This window comes from Ricinus communis, chromosome 5 (genome assembly GCF_019578655.1).
Source record: "Ricinus communis isolate WT05 ecotype wild-type chromosome 5, ASM1957865v1, whole genome shotgun sequence".
In the NCBI taxonomy this organism is placed as follows: domain Eukaryota; kingdom Viridiplantae; phylum Streptophyta; class Magnoliopsida; order Malpighiales; family Euphorbiaceae; genus Ricinus; species Ricinus communis.
This window is the reverse complement of record NC_063260.1, coordinates 17,135,364-17,148,064: the sequence shown is the minus strand read 5'-3', so window position 1 is coordinate 17,148,064 and position 12,701 is coordinate 17,135,364. Positions and strand designations below refer to the sequence as shown.

Below are 12,701 nucleotides of genomic sequence, written 5' to 3'. Positions count from 1 at the left end.
GGTATTTCCGCCTCCAATACAACTCTGGATATCGGTTGTCCGATATCGCCAAAGCGCAAAGGGTAATCGAAACGACCAGTCCTTGTGATTCCATACCATCTTCGAGAGTATCTTCTTCAGATTCTCATTGGTTGCTTCTACTGCTCCATTCGCCTGAGGTCTATATGAAGAAGACCTATGATATTCGATCTTGTATTCTGCTAGCAGATTTATTGTCTTACCAATGAATTGCACCCTATTATTCGTCACAATATGGTGAGGGACCTTGTATCTGCAGACTAAGTTCTTTTCTATAAATTTGGCCACTTGTCTTGCCTCTACGGTGGTGAATGCTTGGCTTCGACCCATTTCGAGAAGTAATTGATGGCTACGTCTATGAACTTGTGGCCATTCGAAGGAGGCTTTGTTTCTTCAATAATGTCAATACCTCAAGTTGCAAAAGGCCAAGTAGACATCAAATTGTGCAACTCGGTTAGAGGCACGTGACTCAACTCACTGTATAGCTGGCACTTTCGGCATTTTCTCACTAACGCTATACAATCCTTCTCCATTATCAACCAGTAATAGCCTTGCCGCATGATCTTCCTGGTTAATACAATTCTGCTTATATGAGGCTCGCATACTCCTTTTGTGTATTTTTCTTATTACTACTTGAGCTTCTACTTTAGTTACACATCGAAGATGTACACCCAACATCATTCTTCTATACAAGACTTCTTCGTGGCTGATGTAATTCCTAGCTTGGACTCGTAGCGCTTACCTTCCCTTGGCTATCACTTTTTCTGGATACTCCTCGTCTTTCATGGACGTCTTTAGATCGTATAACCAAGGCTTCTCTTCTGGTCCCATATTAACTTGCATAATTCGATTCCCTTGATAACAAGGCACACCTGACTTCACGATCACTAAAGGTTTTATTAACAGTTGCGAAGGATTAACCCACATGGATGACAGAGTAGCTAGTGCATCTGCCGTCTAATTCTCATCCTAAGGCAAGTGTATAAAGGAACACTTGGAGAAGTTCCACACTAAAGTCCTGAGATAGTTGACATACGGCTTCAACTTCTCTCCTTTTACTTCCTATTCCTCGAGGGCTTGTTGAATTACCAGCATTGAATCCCCATAGACCACTAGATGTTTTTGCTCCTGCCACCATGGCCACTTCTAATCCAAATAAACATGCTTCATACTCTGCCATGTTATTAGTCACTTTAAAGTCCAACCTCTTGGCCATTGGCACATCTCCTTTTTCTGGCATGACCAGAACCACTCCTAAGCCTGCACCTCTTGCGTTCATGGCTACATTGAAGTACATCTTCCATTCTTAGATCTCGATTGCCCCTAGATTCTCATCAGGAAATTCTAAATCCTAAAGGTCGTCCCCTTTAGTTGCATTCTAGACTAGAAACTCAAGCACAACCCTACCCTTGACTATCGTTTTAGTGATGTACTCAATATTGAATTCTGTTAAGAGCATTAACCATCTAGCCAGCTTTTCTGTAAGAGATGGAGTATCGAATAAGTACTTTAAAGAGTCTGTTTTTAAATTTTCTTGCACTTTATAAGAGTGGAAATAGTGCCTCAACTTCCTTGTAGCCCATATCATGGTTAGGCACATCTTTTCTACGTGGTTGTGCTTTAACTCGTAAGGTAGCTTTTTGCTAAGTTAATAGACTTTCCATGTTATTAAGCCCGCGTTATGCTACCATTGCCCCCCATAGCTTCATCTTCCAATGCCAAGTATAGGATTAATGGCTTGCCATCCTTTGGCGGCTTTAGTACTAGTGGCTTTATTAGGTATTCCTTGATTTTGTCGAAGGCCTCCTGACAGTGTTCATCCCACACAATAGGCTGATGTTTCCTCAAAAGTTTGAAGATGGGATCATAAACCATCATGAGCTTGGAAATGAACCTGCTAATATATTGCAGTCGTCCCAAGAAACCTCTCACTTCCTTCTCCGTCTTCGGTGCCAGCATCTCTTGAATGGCTTTGACCTTATTCGGGTCAATCTCAATACCCCTTTGACCAATTATGTGCCTTAGCAACTTCCTTGATGTAACTCCGAACATGTTTTTCTTCGGGTTGAGTCTCAAGTTATACCTTTCCACTCATCCTAAGAACTTATCAAGAGCCTGAAAGTGCCCTTCTCTTGTTTCAGACTTTACCATCATGTCATCAACATACACCTCCACCTCCTTGTGCATCATGTCGTGAAACAAGGTAGTGTCTGCTCTCTAATAAGTTGCCCCTGCATTTTTAGTCCAAAAGGCATAACCTTGTAGTAGTTTGCCCCTACTCGGTTATGAACGACGTCTTCAGCTTGTCCATTACTGCCATCATAATCTAATTGTATCCGAAGAACCCGTCAATAAAGGAGTACATTGCGTTTGAAGCAGCACTATTGACTATCACATCTATTTGTGGAAGAGGAAAGTTATCCTTTAGGCATGTTTTGTTCAAGTCTTAGTAGTCCATACACATTCGAACCTAACCATCCTTCTTTAGGACTGGAAAAATGTTCGCTAACCACTCAGGGTAGTCAACCATATTGAGAAATGCGTATTCCGGCCTTAGTATTCTCATTTTCCACTTGACCTGCTTGATGTGTGAATAAGTTGGGATATGGTGCTCTGCTATTTTCCTATCTATACTTGACATGTTATCGTAGGACCAAGAAAATACCTATTTTCTTTTCTCTATTATTTTCTCAAACTCTCTCCTTTGCTCAAGAGTTATATCGTGAGCTATCAGAATATTCTGTGGTTTTGCATCTATGCCTAAATTAAATGAATCAATTTGTATAGAATTAATGTCAAACATGCACATGTCATAATTATCAAAGTGCACACTACCATCAGGAAAAACATCACATAAGTAAGCAAAGTCATTCATATCATTGATTTAAAAAAAAAGAAAGAAACATCATCCTTATAAATGTTGGACATTATTACATTATCGTCATAGAATATATCAATGATATTATGTTTAATTAGAGCAGCTAGCTCCTTTTGGCTGATTCTTTACGGTTGAGTGGTAGACTCTTCCAACTTCAGCTCTTTCACCTTGGTGGTGACCCTCTCATGGACTTTCTTGATACCCAGTTCGATTATCCTATCAACGATTAGGTTCTTGAAAATTTCAAACCCTGTTACCTCAGTCCCAGGTACACGAACAAGTTCAGGCTCTCCAAGGTAGGGCTTGAGCTCTTGAATGAACACGTCTTTTAGAGTCTTGCCCTTTAGTTTGCCCTCGTCTTCCAAGCATGAAATTTATTTTTTTAAACATGTTGGCTACTTTAGAATTCATGTAGTCCTCGTAGAGAATAACCACTTGGAATCTAGTAGGGTTGTTTACCTCTTTGACAACTTCCTAGATTATTGAGACGACTTTACCACCTTCTGTGTGAATAGTGACGATCTCGCCTTTATGAGGGAATTTCACCTTCTAATGCACTACAAAAGGGACTCCTCCTAGGGCATGGAACCATGACTTTCCCAATAATAGTGCAAAAGTTACTGGGATGTCCAAGACAATAAACTCCACTTAGGATTCTATTGGACCCGTCTTCACTAGTGCTAAAAATATCCCTTCTACGTCTTTTTTTATCTCGTCATATGCTCTTATGATCATGTCTGATGGTCTTAGGTCCTTGGCAGTCATCCCTAGTTTAGGGAGTATGTGGGATGGACACATATTGAAAGCTGGCTTGTCATTAACCATCACACATGAGGTTCTTTTCCCTTTTACCTCTACTGTTATGTAAAGCGCCTTATTATGGTCCCTTCCCTCAAGTGGTAAGTCCTTGTTTGAGAAGGTGATCATTCTGATGGTATTGTCAGTTATCGTTTTGATAATCTCTTCACGAGTAGCTGTTATGCTGACACTTATACTAGATAAGGCCTGGATCAAAGCCTTTATGTGGTCTAATGAATGCATCGGCAGCTCCCAGACATCAGATGTCTTCTTCTCCTTCTTCCACGTTCTAGTAATAGTCTTCAAGTGCTTCATTCTCTCGCTTCAGCTCTTGTACCCCGACTTCCTTACCTTTACCCGCTGGTTTAGTCTCGAAATCACTGTACAATTTTTGATATCTTTCCTTCTTAGAATAACTTTAATAACTCTTTTAATATCTCTCCCTCTTAGAATAACTTTAATAACTCAATATGCTCTCCCTATAGCCCAATATTCTCTCCCCCATATCTTTCCCTCTTAGGTTTAATTTTTAACAATTTGATTTAACTTAATAAATCAATCTCAATATAATATTTTGTCCTCCTTTGTCAAAATAAAAAAAAGAGAGTAAAAAAGGTAGTAATAAACAAGTACATAATAAACAATAAAAGATTGCATTTCGTTATGAATGAGCAAATATATATTTGATCAAAATAAGGTGCATGAAATGTGGAGAAAACTAAAGAGAAATGGAAGAAGATAAGGTGAAAAACCTAAAAAGGACCAATTAGAAAAAATAGAAGATAAAAAAGAAAAGTGGCACTTCTAATCTCATCCTCATCCTCTTACTCTTTTTCTTCTTCACTTGTATCCCATTCATTTACATCACAAAAGGTTATTCTAATGGTCTTTTTTTAGATTTCCCTCATGTCCAAGTAAACACTATAAGTTTTGTCCATCCTTTTCTCAAGCTTCTCTACGGACTTGAGCATTTTCTCCTTAAATCCTTCATTTTAAGTCCTAAGGGCTCGAGGTTGCCCTCTTGCCTCTACTCCTTCCTCATGCAGAGGAGAAACTACCCTGGATATTTTAGAACCAATGATGTATTCATAGGTGTTTTGACCAAAATTTTATGGTTCTAGAATACAGTAGGAAGTCAAGGTCAATGAGGTTGGAATTATATGCTAATTTGGTGAAGGGAATTTGCTTGAGATTGGAAGGAAAAGGCATTTGTGTTGTGATTGAAAAGTAAAGGAGAACAAGACTTAGTGAAGATGTTAATGGTGGTAACAATCGATGATTATCTTGTTAATTTTGATTTTGAAGGAAATTGTAAAATAGTGCATAGAGAATGTGATTTAATTTTGAAGAAAATTTAGAAGAAATTATAGACTAATACATAAAGAATGAGAATTGAATTTTAAAAGAAATTATGGAATACTGCATTTTTTATTTTTTTATTTTTTATTTATTTTAAACCAATTATAAAACAATTAAATTTTAAATTATTAATCAAGTGTGTGTAAGGGACGTATTATACCAACTAACAATTAGGGTACACTGGCCCTTCCTGGTAAAGTTTTAGTGTAATTTGTTGCAAAAGTTAATTTTGGAGTAACTTGCCCATCGGTAAGAGTTCAGGGGGTACATTGCCCCTTCAGCCCAAAATCACATATAACATCTACCCTAATTCTAAATTTCGGATTTTCTCCCACAGCACTCTACCGGCTCATATTACAAGTCCCATCACTGGTTCTATAATTATCTCACCAACAAATAATGACGCAACACGTGTCTACTTGAATAACCATCTATCCTACGTTGCAATTCTTACTTGGCTTCTTCTTGCTACTGAAGTAAACGGTGCTGTCACTCGATCATTTAATATTACTTACTAAATAAAGTACATAGCTTTCAAAAGCCGACCTTTTACACCTAACTCCATCTCCGAGAAAAAACTTTACCCGGCGGCGGCCACCGGGAATCGGCGACTCGCCGGCGGAATCGGAGGATCGCTCCGACGAGGTATAGTTGAGAAAGCTTTTAAAAAATGAAGGTTTTTGTGAAAACTTTGAAAGGAACTAACTTTGAGATCGACGTTAAACCTGAAGACACGGTAATGATTTCTTTTAGTAATTTTATTATATATTTTTATATTCTTGGTTCTTTGTCTTATGATAGTTAAGTAGATTATATAGAGATTGAAAGTCCTTTTTCTTTTTTGTGTTTAGGGATTTATAAGGGTTTTAGTCGTTTACATATTGAACTCAATCAAGTTTATGTCTTTCTCTATCTCCATTTGATTGTAATTTTAAGGTTGAGTTGAGAAATTAGCAAAAATAGGAGCTTCGAAGTTGGTTTATCTAAGTTAATATCTTATGATTAAAAAGGAAGAGAAATGGAAATTGTTATAGGGAATATTTTTGATTATTTGGGAAAACAAAGGAAGAGGTGGGAAATGATGATTTATAGGATGAGAAAGAAGGATAGAGGGTGAAAAAAAAATTGCCTTTGAGATTGATGGCATGCTGGCAGCGCTGTCACTCTGTGTACTCACTTTTGGGTTGTAAACTTGTAATTTATGTCGTTTTAATGTTTGTTATATTGTTATAACTTTAGCTTTATACTTTCTTTTCATTGAATTTCCGATACTGCTCATTCTATCAAACTATTGGCACAGCTGCTTGCTAGTGGACTGAATGTTTGCTTTTGTGGCTTTCCCTGGCATTTTTTTTTGGGCTCGCTGAGAATAATAAAGTTGATTTTGATAAATTCAGGTGGAGGATGTCAAAAATAATATAGAGATAGCACAGGGTGCAGATGTTTACCCTGCTTCACAACAGATGCTAATTCATCAAGGGAAAGTTCTTAAGGATGGTACAACACTTGAGGAAAATAAAGTTGCTGAAAATAGTTTTATTGTCATTATGTTAAGCAAGGTGAGTTTGGAATTCCAGTCATAATGTATCAATTTTCAGTTAAAATAAATAAAGAATTTAACTTTTAGAGTTAATGATCCCATGTGATCAGAATTATTTGAACAAGTTCTATTCTTCTCGTTTTGCAAAAAATCTTTGTAGTAGAATCTGTTTTACATAATAAAGATATTAGGGGAAGAGGAAGGATAGAGATGAATGCATTTAATTTTATTTATGATAATTTAAATGATATGGATTAGTCTTTTGAAACATCTGTTTATTTTATCATTATTAAATGGTGTTCGGTGACTTTAAGCTCTTTTGATGTTCACTTGGATGTGGAGGTGCATAGTTTTGTTAGATTCATAGGCACTTCTCCTTCTCAGTTTCAGTTTGCAAAATGTGACTACATATGTGTGTTTATTTATTTGTTTGTGGGGATTCCTGACTCTGTTGAAGAGGTGCATAAGATGGAAAGCCTGAAAATACAAAACAAAAGAATTAAAGATGGAAAAGGAAAAATAAATCTCAACTTGAAGTGGATCTTACATGAAGTGGTTGCTCTTTCTCATTTCTCTTTGTCTACAATGTATATCAAGTATTTAGATTTGAGGAATTGGTTAGTAAAATGCTCTCTATGAGAGCACATCATAGAAGCTCAAAGAGAATAAAGTTGCTCTCTGAGTTTGACTACAGTAGTAGAAGCCTAGCGCATCCCCATCAGTTGAAGAACAACCCAACTTTTGGATTTAAGCTATCCTACAGAGACTACCCTGCCACTACCCTTCTCCATTCCATGCTCGGAATGTGTTAGACAGAAATTAAAGTTTTATGCAGGTGCAGGGTTTCTCATATATATGCACAAGCATTTAATCCATTGGTTTGTACCTTTGAATAATTTGGAAGCTCACTGTTGTTGAGTCCTTCTGTAACCGCATAGGCACAATCTCTTCAAGCGTGGTACTGCATCATAAGAATTGGTTCTCTGTTGAAAGATAAAGGGATTCACTATAGGAACTGGGGTGTTTCTGTGTCACTCAAGTCCCTGGTTTAGATATGAAGAAATGCAAGTTCAGTGGTCTTGTTGATCCTTTTACTGGTCTATAATGAACTTTGTGAGTGATTTTAAAAAGTTTTCTCATAGTCCCAAATATAACGTTGCAGTTACCAAAATATTAAAACTATGGTGGATTGCTGGAAGTGGGACTAAGGTGCTTTCTTGTTTTTAAACCTTGACTTAGTTCTGTATGCTACCGGCCCAACCTAAAACAGAAAAAAGATACAGGGGCAAATTAGATAATTAATGTGTTTGTTAAGTGTATTTCATTGTTAAGCATGACATGATACAAAGTGGATTATCTTATGTGCATACTGGCACATTTGCAGAGAAAGGTTTCACCAAGTGGAGGATCAACTGCCTCATCCGCACCTCCAAGCCAAGTAAGTATAAAATACTCACTTCAAGTATGCTTTAATACCAAACTCGTTGGGTGCTACCCAAATTTACTTGGTTCAGATGCTGTTGCTTGCAGCACTATAGTAATTGAAAGAGTTCGCAGCATCATAGTGATTGTAATAGTGCATGATTGGTTTTGGCCTGAAAATTTTATTCATGTTATACTTGACAAAACCTTGTATCTAGTTTTTGTTTGATGACCTACTATGGATGCTTATATTCATTTAGTAAAAACTGCTGATGATTTTAAGATATTGTATATTGGATTTCCAGCATGTGCACTTCTATGGCTTTTAACTAATTTAATCTTTTCTTAGAAAATCTTTTGTACTAGTTATGCCATGGCGTATGCATACTTCAATAGCCTGCAGTTATTTTTCAGACTCGTCATCATATAAATGGTTCAAGCAGAGGACCAGTAATGTAGTATAAAAGAGTTAAAAAATTTATGGATAGCATGGCTATTCCTGCAAAATACAATACGAGTGATTTTATATTATTTTACTTTTTTGTCTGGGGTGACTACTACTGCCTCTTCTATCTTCTCCTCTTAAGGATTCTTGGAACAGTGGAATGGATTTTGCAGCATGGGCTAACAGTTTGTTTGCCTTATAGTACCTCCTCTCCCCTTTTCCTAATATTTTATGATTAATTGTGCAATTGATATTTTTTTCTCATTTCCTTACATTTGATACCTTTTGGGCTATGTCAAAGATACCTTATTATTATTATTATTATCTCCATGACATGCAGTCTTTTTCCTTTCTTCTTCTTTTTATATATATATGGACTGTTTTCTTTCATTTTTTTTTCTTAATGCAAGAACAATAAAATCCATAGATTCACTTGCATTTCTTGTTGGTGGTATGAAAAACTCATGCCATTAAGTTTTCATCTGAAGTTCATTTAATACAATTGCTTGCACTTCAGGCCCAACCTGCAAGCACTTTGCCTCCTAGTGCAACACAACCATCAACAACCGCTCAAGCTCCTGCTGTAACTGCAGAACTGTGGGTTTTGAACTTGCTGCCTTTTTTTCTTTTAGTTTTATTTAAGTGCTAGATCTCTTCATATCTTCTCTTTCTCCCTTGTTTTGTTTTTTTTCTTTTTTCCAAAGAATAATATCAGACAGTCATTCTTGTGACATTACCGAACTCGCTTTGCACCACTCACTCTGAATTTTTTAATTTTGCAGACCACAATCTGCTGCTGAATCTACACCTGTAGTTAATCCTGTTTCGTGAGTATCTTGTGCCAGTTTTATAGTATTCTGTTCTATTTTGAGTCCATGCACAAGCCCAAATGCTTCGTTTTCATCATGTTTCTCTTACAGTTTATTTTTCTCAATTCTTGGTGGTGAAGCAGTTCAGAAACAGATATTTATGGACAAGCAGCATCAAATCTTGTTGCAGGAAGTAATTTAGAGGCTACTGTTCAACAGATACTTGACATGGGAGGAGGAAGTTGGGACCGTGAAACTGTTGCGCGTGCTCTACGTGCTGCATTTAATAACCCTGAAAGGGCTGTTGAATATCTTTACTCTGTAAGTCGATCAAGTATTGGTCCTTAAATATGACCTGGTGACTGGATCGAGCATATGCTCAGCTGCAAAAAGGCTTGTTGTTTCAAGCTTAAGTACTGATAGCTCTCATTAGATATTCAACATAACCTGTTTCAGTTTTCTATTCTTTGGGAAGACAGAAAATAAGATTAACACTTCACAGTTTTCTTGTATTTGTTTCTACTGATTTTCTGATGCATAGGTCCATATGAATTGGCTGCATTCTACTGAATTCATATTGTTGCTTTAAAATGTAATTTCAGGGCATTCCTGAGCAACCTGAAGTCCAACCACTTCCTCGAGCTCCAAGTAGTGGACAGGCTGCAATTCCATCTGCCACGGCTCAAGAACCAGCAGCACCTACCAGTGGTGGGCCAAATGCAAACCCTTTAGATCTGTTTCCACAGGTATTTACTTCCTTCATATATAACTTTTGAGCAGAATTATGGAGTTAAATGATGAATGTAATTTGAATGGAACCAGGGCCTCCCCACTATCGGTTCCACCACTAGTGCAGGCACCTTGGATTTTTTGCGCAATAGTCAACAGGTATATAAGACATTTCTACCCTGAGATCAGTTTAACATTCGTTAGTTAGCTTAGCTTGGGTCTCTAAGGTGCTTAACTTTTTTGGTAGTTCCAAGCTCTGCGAGCCATGGTTCAAGCAAACCCCCAAATCCTACAGGTAATTTTTGTCATTATGATTCATTTCCTTGTTAACGCTGTTGGCAGATGTTTGGTCTGTGCCAATAAACCTATTGGATAACCAACGGTATTATCATGTATAACAGCCTATGCTTCAGGAACTCGGGAAGCAAAATCCACATCTTATGCGGCTCATTCAAGAGCATCAGGCTGATTTCTTACGCTTGATAAATGAACCTGTTGAAGGAGACGGGTGAGATGAATCTGCTTGGAATACTTAATGAGCGCGCCCTTTATGTAAATACTGAATACACTTATTCCATTGGTACCAGGAACCTACTTGGCCAGTTGGCCTCAGCAGTTCCACAGTCTGTTTCTGTCACCCCTGAGGAGCGTGAGGCAATTGAGCGTGTAAGTTTAAAGTTTCTTATTACTCGATCTAAAGTTTTTGGTCGTTTTGTTTTGTATCATTTACTGTAGCGTCTTGTGACCTCTTGTTATATGTCATACTTTCGAAACTGTAATCATCTAAAACAACTTAGATCACAATTGTAGTTTGCGGACTCAAAAGATGTTGAAAAACATCGAGAGTCCATAGATGGTTTCCTTTTTTTTTTTTTTTTTTCTCTTTTTCCCCCTTCTTTAAGCTACTCTTTTGTGTTGGTATTCATGACCACATGAATTTGGCAGCTTGAAGCAATGGGCTTTGATCGAGCCATAGTATTGGAGGTATTCTTTGCATGCAACAAGAACGAAGAACTGGCGGCTAACTATCTACTAGATCATATGCATGATTTTGAGGAATGAAGCAAGTATCCCTTATTTCTCTTCTCTCTCATGTTGGGTGAACTTTGTTTTATCATTATGTATCTTATCCTAAATATATTTTTTGTTGAATCTCTGGATCTAACTGTCAAGATAAGTCCTGCTTTTTATTCTTGGACGAACATGGCACTCTCTTCTGTTTAATATTTGTTGTTGGAATATGGCTAATGAGACTTCTTTCACCTTTTTACTACACAATTCTAGTTCTATTTACTGAAATTTGGATACACCAGTACACTACTGAAGGATGCCGTCACATTCTCTACTATGTGGTCACAGATTATTTTCTATTCTCCTGTAAAATTTTCCAAGATGGTTAAGCATTAGGAAATGTAATAATTATTCCCAGCTGGCTCTTTCAGGTGATATTAATTAAGATCTGGTGTTATTAGTTTTGACAAAAATTTTCCATTCGGTGTTGATTTTGGGTCTGCTGTCCTACTGATGAGAAGTGATATTTGCAGTTAATTACTGGTGTAAGGTGGGGTCCTGGTTGATACGGAGGAACAAATTCTGATGATTTTAGAGTGTTAATTTGAACATGGCCGGCCTTGCCCTTTTTCTTTCGTCAAAATGTGGGCCTGATTGTGGTCACTGATCACTTTCCTTTGCCTGGAGTTTACCATTGAAATGACTGCAGTTCCTTGAGGCAGTGGTCATGACTCGTGACTTTGCTTACTTGTTCTTGCAGGATTTCTACATATGTCCCCCTCGAGTTTTTCCTACTTTTTTTGGGGGTTCAATGCAAATTCTTCTTTTATATAATTCTTAGTAAGCACAGTTAAGATGCATCATATCTTTTCCTCAATAGTAATTATCTATTATATTTCATACATCAAGTAAAGTGACTCGAGTGGAATAGGAAAAAAACATGTTTCTTCTAAAATATGGTTTAGAAGTTCTATCTTTTTTGCAACAAGAATATTCTGTTGTAATATTCATCCTCCGATTGTTATAAAATTGTGTTTAATTTAGAAAATTTTGTTTATACAAATTCTAAACGAACACTGAATGAACAGATATTGTGGCTTCTTAGTATAATTGAGTAGAGGGAATTAGTAGTATGATGCTTTATTTTTTGAGTGAGTTCTTGCTTGTCGACGCTGAAAAGGGAGAAAGGAGATTAAAAACCAAAAACACAACCATCTTCTTTTCCATTTGACAAGATTTTGCTGCTCGCACTTTAGGAGTAATCCTACTAATTTTTTTTCATGATGGTTCAGGTTCACATCATCTTTTGTCAAATAATAATAAGGGGTACACTGAAGCCATTCTTTCGTGTCAAATAAAACTGTGAAATCATGACTTCAATAATTGAAGGAAATGTATGCTAATATTACAAAATTCTGTCAATAAAATTTACATTTCCAAGTCCGCATCAATTCTGCATGACAAGATTTACAAGTCAAGAAGATTTACGGACTCATTCAATTATTTTGACTTTCAGATAAGCTATTGTCTTAAATAGACTTCATTAGAATGTAAACTTTTAAGAACTCACTCTAAGATAAGACTGAGGAGCAACAACTTCAAGTGCCCATATAGAAACGTCTGTTTTCTTTTTAAGGTTGAAAACATTTTCTTTATAACACATACTTAGTTTAAGTGTATGTAACAATTTGA

General features: G+C 36.8%; 1 protein-coding gene across 9 annotated transcripts; it reads left to right on the top strand.

The window, feature by feature from the left end:
* Positions 1–5,551: 5,551 nt before the first annotated feature.
* LOC8261180 (ubiquitin receptor RAD23d) lies at positions 5,552–11,982 on the top strand. 9 transcript variants are annotated; one of them, XR_003078792.2, is made up of 14 exons: positions 5,564–5,789; positions 6,451–6,612; positions 7,978–8,031; positions 8,978–9,057; positions 9,243–9,287; positions 9,410–9,590; positions 9,872–10,015; positions 10,092–10,157; positions 10,246–10,293; positions 10,400–10,506; positions 10,586–10,664; positions 10,944–11,061; positions 11,358–11,440; positions 11,543–11,982. XR_003078792.2 is itself a non-coding variant. In XM_015717753.3 (13 exons), the coding sequence occupies exons 1-12, from the start codon at positions 5,724–5,726 to the stop codon at positions 11,058–11,060; spliced, it is 1,149 nt and encodes a 382-aa protein (XP_015573239.2). In that variant the 5' UTR covers positions 5,564–5,723; the 3' UTR covers position 11,061; positions 11,543–11,982. The 9 variants fall into 9 exon arrangements, 7 of the variants coding, with proteins under 7 accessions (XP_048230290.1, XP_048230289.1, XP_015573240.2 ...); XR_007215944.1 differs by having other exon boundaries at positions 11,283–11,440; XM_015717753.3 differs by lacking the exon at positions 11,358–11,440.
* The last annotated feature ends 719 nt before the right edge of the window (positions 11,983–12,701 follow it).

Excerpts from the sequence above, each read along its gene's own strand:
- LOC8261180 (XM_015717753.3), top strand. The coding sequence starts at position 5,724 with ATGAAGGTTTTTGTGAAAACTTTGAAAGGAACTAACTTTGAGATCGAC. Across the intron at positions 6,613-7,977 it reads TTGTCATTATGTTAAGCAAG|AGAAAGGTTTCACCAAGTGG; the intron begins GTGAGTTTGGAA and ends GCACATTTGCAG. Across the intron at positions 9,058-9,242 it reads CCTGCTGTAACTGCAGAACT|ACCACAATCTGCTGCTGAAT; the intron begins GTGGGTTTTGAA and ends TTAATTTTGCAG.